Source organism: Cyanistes caeruleus, chromosome 15, assembly GCF_971803275.1.
Source record: "Cyanistes caeruleus chromosome 15, bCyaCae1.hap1.1, whole genome shotgun sequence".
Taxonomy (NCBI): Eukaryota; Metazoa; Chordata; class Aves; order Passeriformes; family Paridae; genus Cyanistes; species Cyanistes caeruleus.
In genome coordinates this window covers 13,875,081-13,894,356 of record NC_141715.1, presented here as the reverse complement: position 1 = coordinate 13,894,356, position 19,276 = coordinate 13,875,081, and the positions used below count along the sequence as shown (strand labels likewise).

The window sequence follows — 19,276 nt, the reverse complement described above, 5'->3', positions numbered from 1 at the left end:
AGGATTAGAAGCACCCAAAAAAACATCTTAGAAAAGGATCGATTTCTAGGAGATGCAGTTATTTAACCTGAATTAGCATGTGACTATACATGTGCTAGCACAGGGGAGAGAGGGGAATTGTGTTGCATCCACAGCACAAAGATATCAGCAACTGAGCCATGCTAAGGGTTTTTGTGGCTGTAAAAAGCATCTCTCCCACCTCTCCCTACACAGCTTTTCCTTGCTCCTCTTCCCAGACCAGCAGCTCTGCACCCTCCAAGCCCTCCCACAAACTGCTCCTGTTCAGCAACAGAGCAGAACAGCAGCCAGACCGCTCTGACCAGGGCATTCCCAGCTGGGTTACGGGGACTCAGCTGTCGATGGTGTACAGGGACAGAGGAGCGTCAGGAAAAGAAGCAGCACTGGGGAAAACCACAACCCCGCTTGGTGGCTGAGAGGAGCTGCCTGGCTGCTCACCAGATTTCTGGGCACCAGACTCACAGATGAGTTCACCTGCCACAGAATCATAATTAAACCTGCTCCCCTCAAGTGGCCCATCTTCTCCAGCTGCCAGAGCTCGCCTTGCTTCTGCCTCCAGGCTCATTATTACTTAGAGATGCATAGAAAGAGTCACCTGCAGAAGCCGATCCCACACGCCTGAGCCCAGAGCAGCCCTCGGGGGGCCGGCCGGGCTGTGGGAAGGCCCGGAGCCGTAGCTGTCAGCTCGGCCGGCGGGGCTGTGGGAAGGCCCGGAGCCGTGGCTGTCAGCTCGGCCGGCCGGGCTGTGGGAAGGCCCGGAGCCGTGGCTGTCAGCTCGGCCGGCCGGGCTGTGGGAAGGGCCGGAGCCGTGGCTGTCAGCCCGGCCGGCCGGGCTGTGGGAAGGCCCGGAGCCGTGGCTGTCGGCCCGGCCAGTCGGGCGCTGTGCGCGGAGGAAGGCGCTCCCTCGCTGCACCTTTTCATCTCGATAAGGATTTTCAAGGTCGTGTTCTCTCCCCTACCGGCTCCTCCCCGGCCCCAGTGAAATGCCAGGCACGCAGCGCTGGTGCCCGGTGCTGCTCCCACCCTCGGGTGTCCCGGACACCGGCACAAGCTGCGGCATTCCCCTGGGCAGCGCAGGCCAGCCTTCCCCCGCCGGCCTCGCTCCGCTCCCGGGCCGGCAGCGCCTCTGTGCCCGTGCTGCAGGCCTGGGACAGCTCTGCAGGCAGCCTTGTGTGCCCCGCCATTAACACTCCTGAGTTCAATATTGCAAATAAAACCGCGTTCCAGTCTGGGCCAATGCCTAATCGAACTCACGGGCTGCAGTGGTAGCTCAGGCTGTGCACACTGAAGCACTTGGCTGCACCATCTGCTGAGCCTGTCTTCAAGGGCACTGCATAGGGACCGCCTTGGGGACAGCCCCTGTCTCCCCAGAGCAGCGGCCAAACCAGCCCAGCATCAGCAGCCAAGGGGAAAACGAGCTGCTGCCAGCCCAGGGCTCAGGGACGGGCTGAGGTGGTGGCACTGGGCCTGGGAAGCCCTTCTCCTCCGGGCACAGGGGATGCAGCCCCCTCTCCTGTGCCCAGCAGTCATCACTACACAGATACAAGCAGCTTAAGGACCTGCGTGCACTCCCTACACCACACAGGATTTTTTAGGGAGCTACTGGAGAATCATACATGCTGCCAGCTTACAAAGCCAGCTAATTATACAATCTGTTAAGCATGTATGCGCACACAACAGTGCTTTGAGTCATTAGAGGACGGGATTTATACTTCACTGCACGCATCTTGCTCTTTGTCAGTGCGTGCCTGGATACAGCCAAAACGAACACAAGTATCTGGAATGTCTGCAGCTCGCAGGCCAGCGCATCTGAATACAAAGCTGAGCCCTGCGAGGCTCAGACTGGCTGCTGTGACCCTCAGTTGCACACAGCGCTTCCCCAAAGATGGTTAAAATCCTTACTCCCTTTCTGATCACTGAGCATCTGGAAGCAGACTGCAGCAGGTTTAAGCAATATTCCGAAGCTGTAAGAGGGATGTTAGGGATGGCAGCAGTGCAGGTGATGGGTTGTGAGGACAAAGAGCTCGACATGGGAGCCCACAGTGGGGCTGTACTGGGTTTAATCCTGGCTGCAGGGTTGGAGCCATCGTGGTTCCTATGGCAGCAGCCGCTCCTCAAGGGCCCAGCCCAGGCCAGATGGAGATCCCTGTCCTAGGTGTTTGCCAGACAGAGAATGCTGCAGCACACCAGAGATGTCTGTTCCCTTCAGTCATCTCCAGTTCATTTCCTGGTGCCCAGTAATGATCTGCAAGGCAGCAGCTCTCCCCAGAGCACCCCAGGTGAAGTGACAGCAGCCCCAGGTCTGCGGCTCACACCAGGGCTCCCTTCCACACTGCACGTGGCCAAATCATCCTGGTGCTTTCTGTGCAAAAACTGAGAGCAATAGCTATGCTTTCCAAGGATTATAAGACATTTCTGGCAAGTCTTAAATTTCTGTTAAGGATTTCAGTTCAGCTTCCCAAATGTCTAAATCCCCAGTATAACATGCTGATGAACTCTAACTGGCTTCCTCCACATAGCATGGCTACATCCTATGGCCAGCCCTATCCTAAGCAATCACATACCTACAGCTTTATGCTATACTTTCAAAAGGATGTCTTTGGCACTGAATTTTCCATTTATACTATCTATGTATTGCCATATTGCCTATTATTTAATGTGAACTCCAAAATGGGATTTTAAGCATTTGGTGCATAACGCACAGAATATTATTTTGAGGCTTTGTAACAAGTCAAGCCAAACCACCTCCGTTTTCACATGTTTTTCTTCCCTGCAAGTTGAGGGAAGCAGCAGAAGGCACAAATCCATAAGAGCTTCAGCTTTGTCTTGGAAAATACAAGTTGGTCAAAATAACCTCTTAAAATCTAATAGAGGCCACACAAACCCAGCACAGTAGGAAATAACATTTATTTGTGTTGTGCCATATCATACCCCAGCCCCTGTTCATCTGTAACAACGTATTTTCTTTCTCTCAGTTTTCAGTAAAGGGGATATAGTCAGGAAAAGAAGATAGTGAGCTACATCTATGCTCTCCTCACAAAAATAAGTCCTCTTTGTACAGGAACCTAGCAAACAAGTTGCAGGATCTATAGGTGCTTAAAGGCACCAGACATTTAATTCCTGAGATTTTCTTGTGAGGCCTGGAATACCCCAGGTTGCTAGTACCTTCTCCTGAAATTCAGAAAGCAAGGTTCTGGAAAACAACCTACTTCAAAGCCAGTCTTTATGCATAATCCAAATTTTTTATAGCTCACATTGTTAGAAAGACATTCCTGTTCAGCTTACCTCAGTTGTGCTTTCCCTTCTTCCATCCAAATAAAAAAGGAAAAAACTCAGAGGTTTTTTTTCAGACAGTGTAAAGTAGTATTTCTTGCCAAGATCCCCCAGTAACACTTTTTCTCCATCACTATCAGATTTTGTAGCCTTTATATATGCCAAGGGATAAGAAGCAGCTGAATGAGTCAGTCTCCCTCAGTCAAAACCAGAATTTGTTGCAAGACATTTGAGGTAAAACTAACGCAGCTGGGGAGATGGAAAGTGTTATTTGAACACCCACTCCTCTGTGGGTACAGAAAACGAGGAATTCAGGAGTACAGCCTGCACACACCATGTGTGCTGCTCTCCAGGCAAACCACACCAGGCACTGTGCAAATCATCAGTTGCTTGATCTGGCCTCAGCTGAAGCTTGTTTATAGCTCACTGAAGCTGCTCGAATACAACCATCACTGTTGCTCAAGGCAATTACCTAAAATATCTCAGCTATTCATTTTCATCCTTATGTCAAAACTGTGTTTAATGGATCTGACACTGTGCCTTACAGTACCGTATACCTGCTATTAAGCAAGCCACTGTGAGAATTTACAGGTTTGGAATTTGCTGCTTAATTCACTACTGCTTCACCATCAGCACCTGAATAAAATGCAACTCCCATTCCAGTATTTTTTTTTCAGTGAACAGTTGCACTGTGTTACTCTATTTATTTCTACCCAAATGCTGATTTACACCACCAGTGCAGAATTCACAACCTGCATGTTAACTTACTCCCACCAACTCAGCTAAATAAATCATTATCTACAGTTCAGCTCACCTGCAAAGATCAAGCTGAAGTTCTCTGACAAACAACGTACTTCTGCTGCCCTTGTCTAGTAACTTTAATCTAATCTACAGACTGATCCAGAGAGCCAACTTGCTATCAAGTTCCAAAATCAGTGATGAATCTGCAGAACTATTAAAAACACAGATCTCATGGGCAGAGGAGAGAACACTCCTGCTTTCCACTAATAATGTCCTTTGTTCAATGTCCTTCTAATAATTGCCAAATCAATGGCATAAACAGATGCTTCTACTGTTCCAAAGCAGTGAAGACAAAGGGCGGTGATACTGCAGAAACCGCAGTGGTCAGGATGAATGAAATACAACATTGAAATTCTAGCAGCACTTCAGAGAAATTATTGAGTGTTTTGCTAGGCTCCCAAGCAACCACACACTGAGCAAGGCCAACAAGCAGGTAAAATGGTGCCTCCAGTTCTGCATGCAGAAGGTACAGGGAGGACATCCAGAAAGCAGCACATACCTTTTCAGGTGTCACCTTCACCATGTCGCAGCAGATGGAATTACAGCCCACGGCGCAGCACTGAGAAAGCATCAATCTGATATTTAAGCTGTCTGCTTTGAAAGACAAACTACAAGTGACACAGCTGCCTGGCTGAACCCACACTCACCACCCGTGGTGCCAGGCAAGCACAGCACAACTGCACTGACAGCAGCTCAGGAGTGAGCCGTGACTTCCAGGGGAACCACGCTTGGCAGGAAGGTCACTCCCACCTCAACTTGTCACTGCTGCCAGACAGTCCTTGGGCTGTTCCAGCTTACTGCAGCAGCAGAAACTGTGCTCAAAAAGAGAGGGAGCAGTTTTCTGCATGCCAGCAAAATCAGTGAGGAGTCAGATGGGCACCTGGGCTAAAGGAATGGCCACCACCCACAGCAGGATGGCTCAGTCATTCCTCAGCTTGCTCCAGCCCAGCCAGTGGGGCTTGTGCCAGGCCCAAAGCCAGAATCAACCTCTAGGGCAAAGACTTTTACTTCTTCCACCAGCAGAATTGCAAGTGGTTACAATACTGTAAGCAATGGTACACTGCAGCCCTCTGAGATTGATCCAGAGGCAATCACTTATAGTTACTAAAACAGGAGGGAATTAAATTCACCTCCCATCCAACCTCTACCTGTACAGCACTCTTTTAAAACATGGGATTTGTTAATAACTTTACCTCTTCTAGCTTTCCTCATCAACACATCATAAAAAATACTGGCATAAAACCAGCTCATACATCTGGTCACGGTAATCAGAAACACCACACCTCACACCAGCCATTCCCCTGTGTGCATCTGAACTGCTTGATGGGTGAAGTGCCCACCCTATAAAGCCAAGAACTCACCAGCTCAGGACTCAGCTTAAGGAGAACTGGGTTTGTTCAGCTCAATTTTGTGCTTCTTCTAGAACTACACCAATTCACATTCTTCAAGTACTCAGTGCTGCATCTTCACAGCCTTATACGACCAGCCACCAGCTTAGACATGCTGCTGCTCTGACACGGCAGATGATACAAATTCTCAGTGCTCATTGTAAAAGCAACAGCTTTTCACAGTTACCTGGAAACATTATTTCAAACCAGCAGAAGCACAGCTTTGTACAGCAGAGCCACCAGGCACAGAAGGGACAGTGTCTCTGCCACATGCCCCCTGATCACAGCACAAGACAGCAGCAGGGGATCCAGGGCTCTTCTCTGATCACCAAGGAGCAGAAACTACCTGTGACTGAATGAGAAAAACAAGTAAACAGGACTAAAAGGGCACTTTGCTACACCTGTGCCAGCCAGAAAAATGCATATATAGTCCTTAGTGAGTTGAGTGCACTGCTCTGTCTTCTTGTTCTGCTCAATCAAAGCATCCCACAGGTGAGCTGTTACAGAACGGGAGCAGGAAAACTAAATCAGACAACACAACTTTCAAAGAGGGAATAACTTCAGTGGTGAAGAACATGAGAACTCTGCTGGCTTCTCCCATCCAGCATCGATGTACTTTATATTCTCCCAACACAAAACTATGCAAAAAGGATAAAGAGCTCATAAAGCCACAAAAAGAAGCAATTCCAAAATAAGCCAAAAAAGGAGCAATTCCAAAATGAGCCATCAGGAACACCAAGAGAGTGCAATAAGAAATATTTTGTGATGGTCCTGATACAAGAATAAACCACAGCTTTCCCAAAGGGTATACAGGGAATTTACCTAGATGGAACTGACCAGGCTTAGCCCCAGTTTTAAGAACAGAAGAGCTCTGGTTCATTGGTGATTGCTCACAGCAACACAGGAACACCAGCCACCACAGAGCCCCAGTGCCACACGGCCACCGCTGCTGCACGAGCACAGCAGCTGGTGGCTGCACAGGGACACGGGGCTGCCACTTCCAGCTGGGACAGGACGTGAGGAAGGTGAGGGCAGGCACAGAGCTCAGAATCACACAAATCCCAGCCTCATCATGGCGGTGTCAGAGGCACAGGCTGAGCTCTGTTTTCTCGGCAGGATGCCTGGCACTCGCTGTCCCATTTCAGAGTATCACCCAGTGCGATGGCTGACGGGCAAGATGAGCCAGCTGCATCACCTCACCCTAGCCAGGAACGGGCACTGCCACTGAGCACTACGGGCTGCAACTCCAGCTGCAGGCAGCAGTAACTCCACAGCAGCATTTTCCCCTCTTCAAGATGTTAGAAAGGATGTACTTTGTCTACAATACTTCAAGACTTTTGAAAACCTAAATCATTGTATTCATATCCAGTATGAATCATATTCATAAATCAGTGTATTCATATCCATCTCTTAGTGAAGAGCTGAGGCTGCATCCTTTAAAGGCAATTCCCTTCCACTTGCACAAAGGTACTTATTTAAGATAGCTGCACTCTGAACTGTTACTAGTTCAACTCTTTCCTTACCTGTGGGATATGAAAGTTTAGATTAAGGTATTTGACATTAAAATCAGTTGAGAAAAACATCCTAACAAGTTCCTAAGCCTATTTGCTTTTCTTAGCATGATAGGCTTTACAATATTTCTTGCAATTCTCTGCTTCATGCTTTGTTCAAAACTTCCTGATTATACTAATAAAATAATGCCCAAAGCACACCAAAAAATCTTTTAATAGAGTCAAAATTGATGTATTGAATCTATTACACCACCCAGCCTTTCCCCTCCACTGGAAAAGCATTAGAGCCTTTGGACATCTCATTTCAACAAGAAGGTTATTTAGTTCTTGAGTTTGGAGTAAAGTATTTAATCGCCAAAGGATTTGCAAATTACACATGAATATGCATGTAGCACTTCTCACCATGACATAAATCCTATTGTATATTTATGAATGGATTGCTTTGCCTCCAGCTTCTACATGTATATAAACACAGGTTTTAATCTTCAATTCCTTCCTCCCTCCCTTCTTTTTAAGAAGTTGCTTAAACGAATTTGCATTTTTGGAATATATTACCTACAGTGTATTTCTTGCCTTGTTTTTTTTAAAAAAAACCAAAAAACAAAACTCCATGAACCTCCTTCTCCCATTAGGCAAAGTGCTTATTTATGAAAGGCTTTAAAGACCCTGTAAACGTGGTCATAAGGGAAATAAGCAACAGTTTCATATGGTTTGGGAGAGAAAAAGTTGAGGCAACAATCACTGGAGAAAGGAGTGCACCAGAGCTGGGACACAAAGGTATAAAATGACAGGTCAACAGCTTGCCTTTGACTGCAAAGCCACTAGCTGGGGGGGACTAAACCCTCCATAAATACACAGAGTGCAACATAAATAATAAAACTGTTGTTGTGAAATCCCTATTTCATACTGACATAACCTCATTATTCCCTACACCTCTGAACAGGCATCTAGGCTGGTCAAAAAGCAGCTGCACCAAAGCAGCATTCCAGCCTGCCTTCAACAAAAACAGGTAAGAGGCAGTACTATCATTCAGAGTTGTTGCCACACAGCTGTCCATCTATTCCAGACAAATAATTCAAACAATAAAGCCTTTAAAGAGAATTGTTAAAATTATTAAACTTTGCTTATTTCATTGCAAATCTGTTCTGTATTAAATCTGACTGTGAAGGAGCACTTACCAACATGCCACACTCCATCAGAAGCAAGTGCCACAAGCAAACTTCCAAGCAGAAGTTTATGGGTATGAATACCACTTGGGCTGCTCTTATTTTTGTTACTACACACATCAAAACCCCAACACTCAGGAGCTAACTGCACCAAATGCCACCTTCTCTCAAGGACCTGGTGCCACTTGGCTCTGGTCAGGAAACCGGAGCAGGCTCCAGGCCCATCTTGGTGCTGGGGTGGCAGCAGCAGCCACACAGACACGATGGGACACGGTCTGACACGAGACCAAATCCTCCCAGCCCCACACAGGGGGGTCCAAAGCAGGCTGTGAACTGCAGCGTGCTCAGCTGCAGTCATGTGCTCCTCCACTCACCCAGGGATCTTTTCCTGATGGGAAGGAAGAACCAGCACAGCACCTGACCCAAACCCCGCGGTGACCGCACGGGAAGGGAGCCCCAGCACAGCCAAGATACTGAAGATGCAACACAACTTGTCAGAGCTACCATCCAAAACTGCAGGAGCCTCCGTCTGGGAAGCACGTAGGAAAGAAACCAGGAAGCACTCTGGGGTATTAACAACAGACTACTGGACAAACAGAGAATAAAGATGAGAAAATTCAACACAGAACATTTGCTTTAGGGATAAGAGTGTCATTTACAAAAGATGTGTGAAAACAAGCCTGAGTGGAAGACTGTGTGACCAGTTCAGTTGCAAATTTGTCTTTGCAAACTAAGATTTTTATCCATGCAACCCTTTTGCAAATGACCACACCAGGCTCCTGCCATGCACCTCTCCCCTGCCATCCACCCAATCTTCTCCTGAAAAGGAATCTTAAAAAGGAAGTGAAGAGTACTGCCTAATGAATATAAGAGAAGCAACTGAGATGTGCTTTAAAAAAGTATTCACATTCAGGTTCTGCTTACATTAGCATCAGCCAGATGAAGGCAGATACTTTCTAAACTGAATTATTAGTAAGCCAGTTGTATGAGAAACTCACCATGGCTGCCACACAGCAGTCAATTAGTAATTAACAGATGACAGATGACAATGTATCTACCTTTACTCATTATTTAGACTCTATTGTTTAGAATTATAGACCACCTCAGCTGAGCTTTCATATCCAAATTTAAAAAGAAAAACAGAAAAGTTAAGAAGTCCAAGATATCTTACAGAACTTCAGTGCCACAGAAAAGCATGGGACATGGCAGAAGCCATGACATTTGAATCTGTATGTGGAGGGAAGTGAAATGAGACAGAATAAGACTCACTGAGGGCTGCAAAGAGATCTCTGCCAGACAAATCTGCCCAAGTCTAGAATACTGGAAAACTTTTTGAGAGCTAGTTGTTAAACAGCCTAAAGCCTTCTATGTATGTGGCAGTCCCATCAAGGTCATAACTTGTGTTAACTCTGATGATTAGACCTTGTGGTGTCACATAAGTGACATAAGGAAAGACAAATAGCAAACCTGGCTTACTGCCTTGCTGGCTGACAAGCTATTTAGGTTAGCTGGAAGTGGAGATGACTTCAAGGAATTTCACAAAAATCTAAACAAGTGAGTCAACTGACAGCTGAAATGGAGAGAGACCAGATGTTGAGAAATGTTGACTAATATACTGAATGGGAGAATTTAACCTCCTTATTCTCTGCAAGGTTAACACACCACTAATCAAATACGCCTGAGCATCACCACATCCATGGTCCAACAAAAAACCCTGTTCAAAGTGATGATTTCATTTCAAGTTTAAACCATGCCAAAACTCTACAATACCAAATGTTATTAATGCTAAGAATATTTATTTTTTAAAAAAACAATTCAATATGAAAAGCTCACTTGGAATTAGATACAGTAGAGGTCATCAGGATTTAGGCAAGTCTTACTATTTTTTTAAAAAATACCCAGCACCACCCAAGGCAGGCCACCAGCCTGAGGTACCTCAGAAGAATCTGGAAACCTCACAGAAACCTGGGTAAGTCACAGAGCCACATCACACGTGACAGCCAAATACTTTCCATTATCATCCCCACCCAAATCTCCTTTGAGATGATTTGGATAAGCAGCTCAAATACACACTCAATGTTTCAAACAGTCCAACAATGGAGCCAGTGTCCAGGATGAAGATGTCAGGAGATGATGACTCCTCTTCACTCAGGGGCCAGGTGCCGTGGTGTGACAGGTTCCTGCTGCCAAGACACGGTGCCAACCTGCCTGAGCCCTCTGGAGGATGTCCCATGGGGTTGATGGAGCTGATGGCCTGCAGGCTGCATGGCCAAGGGGACAACCTGGGCAGCTGTGCCACCAGCATGGCTTCTAGTGGCTGCAGAGCCCCAGCTGGTTCATGACATCCAAAGCTGTGTCTAGCAAAATAAACCACCCAGTTATCCACAGTACATTTTCACAGAGCTCTTCAGGAGTTACCTACATTTTCCTGTGCTGCTTGGAAGGTCCAGAAGGTAATTTTACCCACTGCTGTTCCTCTGCAGGCCATCCTCCCTGTGGGGTAGGGTTGTGAAGGATGAAATAGCAGAGAGCCCTCTCCTTGGCAGGGGACTGCCCTTGATCTGAGTACAAGGCTATTAAGGCAGTTGAAAGTCACATATGAGAAATCTGCAAGCTGTTGCAGGGTCATTTAAGCAATAGTTTCACTTACATTTCGGTTCAAAGTAGCTGTGTGACCACCTTACATCTCAACTCAACAGAGCAGATATGAATGACTGCCTCTTGCAAATCAATACTGTTTATTGCGTGCTTTAAATCAATAAAGCTTTCCTCCGTGGAGTACATTCTTCTAAAATAGTAATTAGGCATTTGAGAAGAACCAAACAGTTTCACTAAACAATACCATTAGTCCTGAAACATCAGTTTGACATCTCAGCCAGAAAGCACTTTGTCAGAACTAATTAATCCCTACAGCACCTCCATGAATTGAGAAAGCAATTCATCTGTTTTTTAAATGTGTTGGGTACTTATGCTGCAGAACATCATGGCTGGGGTGGAATCCGTAAGTATCAGCATAAACTGAGAACAAACCAAGCCAGGAGAACCCATCCAAGAGCATGAAAAAACCAGAGAACACTGACAGCTGTAGGATTTGGCTTCTTTGCATCTTCCTGTTACACACCAAACCTCCTGTGACTATCTGGAGAGTCTTCCAGATGCCACTTCACAGAATGAGTGGCAGTGAAAAGCAGTTATTTTTCTGCAGGGAGCAGTTTTGCCCACTGTTTGTTCAGCCAATTATCTATGCATGTAGCTTTAAAGGGAGGAGGGAACAGTAACCTTAGGCTCTGTGAACAAGAACTGAGCTTAAACTGCTCAAATAAAGCCAAGTCCTCATTACCACAAGCAAAGCACGTAACCTTACTAAACAGGTCTCTAAATGGCAAGCAGCCAGCATGAACAGGTCTCTCCAAGGAAGTGGTCAATCTGCATAGCTCTCCTACAGGTTGCAGGCAGCAGCATTAGTCTACACACCTCCTCCTAACTCTGCCAAGCTGCTGCCACCGCTCTTTATTGATTAATTATTCCAGCTAACACATGTCCTGCTGCTGCAGCACTCAAGGCCATCAGGTGCAGCCAGCCATGGCACAGGGAGACCAGCAAGGCTTTCCCAAGCCAGCTGTATGGTCTGTCCCTCTCTCTGAGAAAGGCTTGAAGGTGTCCCATACGACACAAGTGATTGCCAAGCCCAGCCCAGGACATTTCCCTCCTGTCAGACGTGAGCTCAGCAGTGTCCGTGACGCGTGCAGGAACGCGCTCTGGGGCGGTGATGCTGCTCGGAATGCTGAGCACAGAGCAAGGACAGCCTTGGCAGCCTGCAGCCACCTCCAGGAGCACACAACAGGAACCATTTCCTAACAGACTCCTCCAGCAACTGAGATTAGAGCCAGTTCCAAAAGCTGGAGTGGTGGGTCAGTGACAGGACCCCCCAAGCCACCTTGCAAACATCACTTCTTTACGTACAAGTGATTTCATTAAACTCCTTCGGGCAAATCTTCCCATGTTTCCCAGTACATTTTCTGGCACAATCTAGAGGTATTTAAATCACATTCAGACATGGAAAATTTTGCTGCAAACTCATCTTCCAAAAACCATGCTAGCTATGAAGCTGCCCTGTGAAGAATATCTTTAGGAGATGCTCTGCCTCATTGTTGGTTTCACATGGGCTCCAGCAAGAGAAAATCCATTCTTCCTGTAAAACTTGATCAGAAATCATGGGGCAGAGCTAAGCACCTGGGAACACCTCCTCAGCTGGGCTGGCAGAGAGCCTGACCAGAAACTGGGGACAGTTTCACAAGTGCACCCTCAGCAGCATTCCTGGGTTGCCAGCCCCACTCCCACTCCTCCAAGCCTCCCAGCTCAGCCCCAGCCGTGCCACCACGAGTTTCTGCACAAGCACACACAGCCTGGATCAACTGTTTCTGTAAATGAACCCAGACAGCAAAATGGCATTTCTCAGCCAGACCAGCTTCTGGACCTCACTCCCTGCAATGATACAGAATTTTACCCTGGCAGAAGCAGCAGCTTAAGGTGCCCCAAACACAACAGCACTAAGCACCTGCCCCAGATGCCCAACACTGCAGCTACCTCTCCCCTGTCATACCCACATCTTCTGGAATTTACTAGCCAACTTCCTGCCATTCCACTGGATGGAGATCAAGATAACTATGCTGATATGAAAATATATGACCTACATAGGGAATGGAATTGCTGAGTCCGTTGCCAAGTAAGTTCCCAGTCAGTGGCAAGTTCTAACTTCATATGCTGTCAGTTTTTGAAGCAAAATTAAAGGAGTGAACTTGTGAGCAAGATGACCTTGCCAGAGCAGAAGATGAAGCTCAACCTACATATTTCTAAACAATGTGATATACAGACATTTCTTCAAAAGCATTTCTGATCCTTTAAGACTCGGAATTCCCCAAGATGCATTAAAAAGCTGCTGAGCTGAACAAAGCCTCACATTTTTTTTTTAATGTTCCATAGGGAAGCAAGATAAAATAATGTTTTTTGTCATTCTAAAGTCACTGCCAGCATCCTCTGTCTCTACACACGTGTGCATAGCACACCTTTAGCAGTGATGCCCTTGTTAAAAAGCATCACACCTGTTGTGATGTGAAAATGTTGTGTTCAGTTCCCTCCCCAGTGTGAGGTGAGCTTACACTACTGAGGATGCACACTGGCTCTGAAGGCAGTCCCTGCAGTCTTCAAAACATTCAGGCTTGTCTGTGGAGCCCAGGGGAAAAAAAAAAAACAACACAGAACTCCCCCAAAATAATAAAACCTGATCTTTTATAACTGGTGTGATGCATTCCAGCTCCAACCCACTTTTCCAATCTAGAGGTGCATCCTGAGCTAACTCATCTTGGAAGACCCTTGATATTAAAAAATTAAAATAATTTCAAGTGTCACAATAATCTTACTTGCTATCCTTGTCTCCTCATGTATTAGCACCTACATAAAACTATTACCATGGAAAAAAGTGAGAACAGCACAAATCCTACACATTAGGACACCTGTTCCAAGAGGTGGCATTTGGATGACTTTGAAGACTGCATTTCTGTCACTCCCTTCTGTACTCGTGGAAAATGGTCATCAGCAGTTTCTATGGGCACACACTGAGCTGCCTGCTCCTTATAAAGCTGTCAGCTATTTTGGGGAATGCAAACAGGAGAAAGCAGCAGATTCACATATATGTGACAGGGTGCTTAGCTAGGTATCAGCAAAGAAAGGCAACACCAGGCATCAAACTAGCAGCGTTCAGCTGCATGACCTATGCTGTTGGCACTGATGAAAGAGCATTTCTCTCCCCTGGTTCTTCTATCTTGGAGAATCTTTCTCTCTTCTCCTTATGCTTACTGATTTTCATCTACAGAAGAGCACAACGCCTTTTGTTCCTGCTGCCTTTCATTGCCCTCCCTTCTTCCAGCCCTTTTATTTTGAAGGATTCTCACATTTAAGTTAGCTATAGCAGCTTTATTCCAGTCATTAAAGTTATTCTACATTAAGCAAGTAATCCTAGGAGAAGACAGTTATGTACAAATTTTCAGCACAACTCTCACATTTTTAAATCTTTAATAAAGGCAGTTTGTGGACCAAGTGTGCAGAGCAGACTGGGGACAAAAAACAAAGATCAGAATAATGCAGAGGAGACAATACTCTGCAGTGTTTCTCATAAAGCCTAGAAAGGCAATTCTCAAGATCAGCAAAGCTGAATCTTTCTGAGTCAATAGGTGGCCCTAACTATTTCAAACACACAAGATCTTACATGTGACACCCCATGCACTGGCCCTCAACCTTGGTAAATCTCTTCACTGCTTTGGAGGCTCATACTGGAAAAACCTTCATGTGGAGGAGGAAGGGAATTTAGGCAGAAAATGCAGAACCTGGGCTTTTACTTAATGAACATCCTTTACATCCCAACCCTTTACAGCAACAAGAGCCTTCAAGAAATGATGGGCCATCAACCAAGGTACTTCTGCCTCCCAAAATTGAAAACATCTGATGCTGTTTAGCAATTTCATCAAATTTAAGCTACAATTGCTCCTATTTTAATAGCTTTCATTCTCAACAGGAGTCTAGTGATAGAAGTGAAATGAGAAGTTCAGTCAGCTCCATCTAAAATAACCCAGAAAAACCTGCTTACACCACCAGGCCAGTAGGAGAGTACACCATAAATATTCAAGAGTGGGGCAGGCTATCAGGCATGGCCAAATTTTCAGTGCATCCTGAAGCTTCTGTATTGAAAGACAAAGAGTAGTTAAAATATTTATCCTCTTACGAGACAGTGTGAAGGAGAGTAGAAGTTCCCCTAAACCTGTTGTAAAGAGCCCAAGGACAGCACAGCACTGGAACAGAGATTCCCATCTCTAATCCTCACTTCTGATGAAAACTGAAATCTCACTCAGGGCACTCTTGCTCAAGTGCTGCTTGTGCTGATGCTTAAGAACAAGCAGCAGCTGGTGCTAAAGTTTTGAGACATCACTGGTATTTTCTGTCTGGCCACCAGTACAGCAGCTTCCAGAGCAATGCACCCTCTGTGTTAAGAAAGCAACTGAGACAGCTCTCTGACATAGTTTGCCAACTGGTATGGACTGGTGCAGATCTGAAAGGTTGTGCTTAGTTTTAAAGCCAGGAATGACAAATTTTCTCCTCCAGCTCAATAAGGTTTGATCTCCTGTCACACTTTATTCAATTCCTGAATTTTCTAATTTCCAACAGATCTACCAAAAAAGGCAGCTGTGTGAGCTTCCTCTTACAAAAAGGAAAACACAGTAGGGTTTTGGTTTTTCCCCCTCATCTGCTCAGAAGAATTGCCTTAGAGCTCTTTAACCTGAAACTCCTGTAATGCAAAGTGCCTTTTGCATTACATTGATTCTTGATTCTTTTCCATTACACCATACCACAGGGACAGCAACAGCTAAATCATAAAATTCTTCAGGTTATTTAATCTCAGGTGACTTCCCAAAATGCTCCAATACCCACAGGTTTCTCAGAACCACCCTGAGTCTTAAAAGGTACAAGGTAAAAGTGCTTTGACATGCAGCTGCTTCAACCAGAGCATCACTCAGGCCAGCTCCACAGGACAGTGAGAAGCCACTGGGTACCAGGGACCTCCTCCTGGCAAAGTCTAACAGCCCCTCTCACCAACAGCCCATCAGCAGGACTGGAGTCATGTGTTAAACAAGAACTGGAAAAGCACCAGCCCAGCTTCTGATTTCACAGCCCAAGGCCAGCTGAGGTCCCACCTTTCACCCCTGCCTCCCCTTCCCTGCTGCAGACCCCTGTGTGCCCACAGTCAGGTCTGCTTCCCTGGCAGCCAACCTCAGCAGGACTGCAAACCTGCTTATCACAAAGCAGTGGGATGGCCCATGCCCTGAAGCTAGATGGTACCCCTGCTCATGTTTATTTCCACTAAATTAAGCTAGAATGAAAGATTTAGGGAAGGTTTAAAAACCTGTTTCTATCTCTCACTACCAGTTGCCACTCACTGATTAGGTTTACAAAGGTCCCCACTGCCACTGGGTTCAGAGTGAGCCCTAAAATACACATCTTCCTCCACATTCCTCAAACTTGCATTTCTACAGCCATGTTACCCACTGTCTATTGCTTTTTCCTGGTTTACAGACAGAAAGTGTAAGCACGGCACACAGAGCAATGGAGCAAATTCACAAACCAATGTCTCAGCTGCAGCAATTTTAAATATGACTTGTAAAAGGCTAACCTTGCAAACATTTAAACTTTAAAATACAGTAATAAAGTTTAGTGCTCAGTGTGTAAATCCAAGTTCACTCCACTGTAGGAAGCAGGCATCTTCTCACCTGAGCTGATGAAAAATCCCCCATCAACTGGTTTTCACAGGGAGCGGTAATTACTTGGAAGACAAGATTCTTTCCCATATGGCAGAGGAGAATTTCAGCTGATAAAAAGTCACAGTCCACCAGACTGTGATGGGTAAGTGTTGTGTCACATAGTTGTTCTACTGTGGACCACCAGACTCCTCAAACCCTTGCAGATTTTCAGGGGCAGTGTCCAATGCAGGTTGTTTCCTTGGTAGCACTACTGGAAGATGACTCAGATGCAAAGCTCGTCAGGGCCACGTGTATTCAGGTGTATTTCTATGTGCACAACAAGTGCCATGTGATAGGAGTTATCAGAATGTGTTTGATTATTCTCCTCTAGCAGTGGTGAGCAGGTAATGATTCTGCGACAGCTCAGTACACATGGCTAAGTAAGGCACCCATTTAGTCATTTCTGTCATTCCTGAATCACTAACCAAGGACACACAGGAATTTTTATAAGCCTGCATTAGGCCTATTAGATTTCTCACTAGTCTTCATTCTCTGAACAAAATAAGGATGCCAGGAAAGCATTCCTAATTTAAGCTTCCGTTGACTTTTATGAAGGTTAAAGAAAAAAACACCTTAGAACAACTCTGTTACTGGCCCTTCTCAAGCACGTTCCTAAAACTGAACCCCAAGATGAGTTCCAAAGCCCTGCCTGGCAGCAGGTTACATTTGTGTACAGTACACACAAGGATTATTCCTGGAATGCAGAACACTCTTTAAAATCTTGTAAAACTGGACAATCATTCACTTCCATGCTTAACAAAAAACCCATCTAAATAAACGGAGCAAAGGCAAAGTCCTGACACCCCACCAAGAATGGAAGCCCCTTCAAGGAACTGATCGCTGGAGCAAGGGGAAGAAAGGAACAGAAATTCAGAAATTGCACTTTCTGCCCCACCAGAAGGAAAACACTCACTGTCAGATAGGGAAGTGTGTGAAATTTATCAACGACAAACCGCATAGTTCAGATTGTTGGAATTTCCAACTCGCTAGGACGGATTTTTGAGTTCCTGTTTCTGGGAACTGTAGCTAAAAAAGCATTAAAAGAGAAATTTAAAGACTTGTAATTTCAATGGTGATCCAGCAGCTGAGCTTCCTGCACGTCCAGGCTCCCGTGCTCTGGCTCACCATGACTGCCTCAAGCATGGAAGTACAACATGCTAGGACAGAGTGTCGCCTGGAAATGACCTCGGTCTTGAGCAGCACCCTGGTGTCTGTTTATCTTACTTTTCCAAGTGAGCGATGCAGGGAAAGAACTACTCAGGGCAAGCAGGAGCAAGGGGATAGGGCAGGGAAGAAGGCGGCAGAGGGGCGATCAGAGACACACCCTGAGGTCGGTGACCTCCGCGATGGCCAAGCTCGCTAAGGCCGCGCAGCTGCCCGCAGAGGTGGGCCACGGTGCCGGACAGGGCCCACCGACACCTCCCGGCCGCACTTTGTCCCTCCCGAGCACCGAGCCACCGCCGCTCCCCCGGCGCGCCCCGCAAGGGCCGCATGGCCGCGCCGATCGCAGCTGCGGCTCCGCAGCGCGGCTGGGGCCGGCCGAGGAGGGACCGGAACGGCAGCCACGCAACTCGCCCTGCATCCCTCCCCTCCCGTGCAGCGGGGCAGGCGGCAGTGCCCGGCCGGGCCCGCAGGGAACGCCGCCAGCGTCCCGCCGTGCCGCGGAGCCCGAGCGGAGCCCGGGGACGGCAGCAGCAGGGACCGGCCGCGCTCTGCGCGCACACCGCCCCCGCGGGGTCCCGCCCGCCGCCGCCCACCTGTCGCGGGGGTCCACCCAGCTGGTGGTGCGGCTGCCGTGGTCGATGTAATACACCTTCCCGTCGTAGTCCCGCGCCTCCTCCCAGCCCTCGGGCAGCGGCAGCTCCTTCCGCGGCATGGTCCGCACCGCCGGCCGCGCCGCCCCATGCACCGCCGCGCCGCGCTCCGGGGGCCGCGCCGGGGCTCCCCTCCCGCGGGCGGCGCGCAGCGCTGCGGGGGCCGCGCCGGCCCAGCCGCGCAGGGAGGCGCCGCCGCCGGGCAGCCTCACATGCCGGCCCCGCGGCGGGGGCGGGCCGGGGCGGGGCGGGAGGGCGGCGGCGAGCCCGCGGTCAGCGCTGGGCGCGGAGCCCCGGCCGCTCCGCCCGCTCACGCCTCCATTTCCTGCTCCGCCGGCGGCCGCACCGCGAGTCCCGCCGCGGCACCGCCCCCGCCGCGGCACCGCCCCTGGACACGCCCCCGACACACCCACACCCGGCCACGCCCCCGACACACCCACACCCGGCCACGCCCCCGACACACCCACACCGGCCACGCCCCCGACACACCCACACCCGGCCACGCCCCCGACACACCCACACCCGGCCACGCCCCCGACACACCCACACCCGGCCACGCCCCCGACACACCCACACCCGGCCACGCCCCCGACACACCCACATCGGCCACGCCCTCGGACACACCCACATCGGCCACGCCCTCGGACACACCCACATCGGCCACGCCCTCGGACACACCCACATCGGCCACGCCCTCGGACACACCCACGGGCGCGCCCCCGAGCGCCCCGGGGCGGCGGGGCCGGGCAGGGTCCGGCCTGGGGGCTCGGGGGCACCGGGGCAGGGCCGGGAGCAGCCGCCAGAAGCGCTGCCCTGCTCGGCCCCTCCGAGGGGAAGCGCCGAGGGCACAGCGCGGGTGTCAGGGAGCGGATCGGGGCTGCTCGGTGCCCGGAGCACACGGCCGCGGCGAGCCGGTGCTGGCATCGCACCGACGGGCGGCCCTGGGCTCCGAGGTGG

General features: G+C 48.5%; 1 protein-coding gene across 15 annotated transcripts in view; it reads right to left on the bottom strand.

Annotated features, from left to right (window-relative positions):
- The window catches only part of WWC1 (WW and C2 domain containing 1), a 66,921-nt gene extending 48,470 nt beyond the window's left edge, over positions 1-18,451 (bottom strand). For 2 of the 15 annotated variants that reach the window (XM_086851299.1, XM_086851301.1), the window contains exon 1: positions 18,263-18,451. In XM_086851299.1, coding sequence (XP_086707425.1) covers positions 18,263-18,381 — 119 coding nt within the window. In that variant the 5' untranslated portion in view covers positions 18,382-18,451. Of the gene's footprint in view, positions 1-354; positions 1,700-3,303; positions 3,684-18,262 lie in introns of those variants that run through there. The other 13 variants (XM_023936264.2, XM_086851307.1, XM_086851310.1 and 10 more) reach the window with 12 other exon arrangements.
- Between the last annotated feature and the right edge of the window lie 825 nt (positions 18,452-19,276).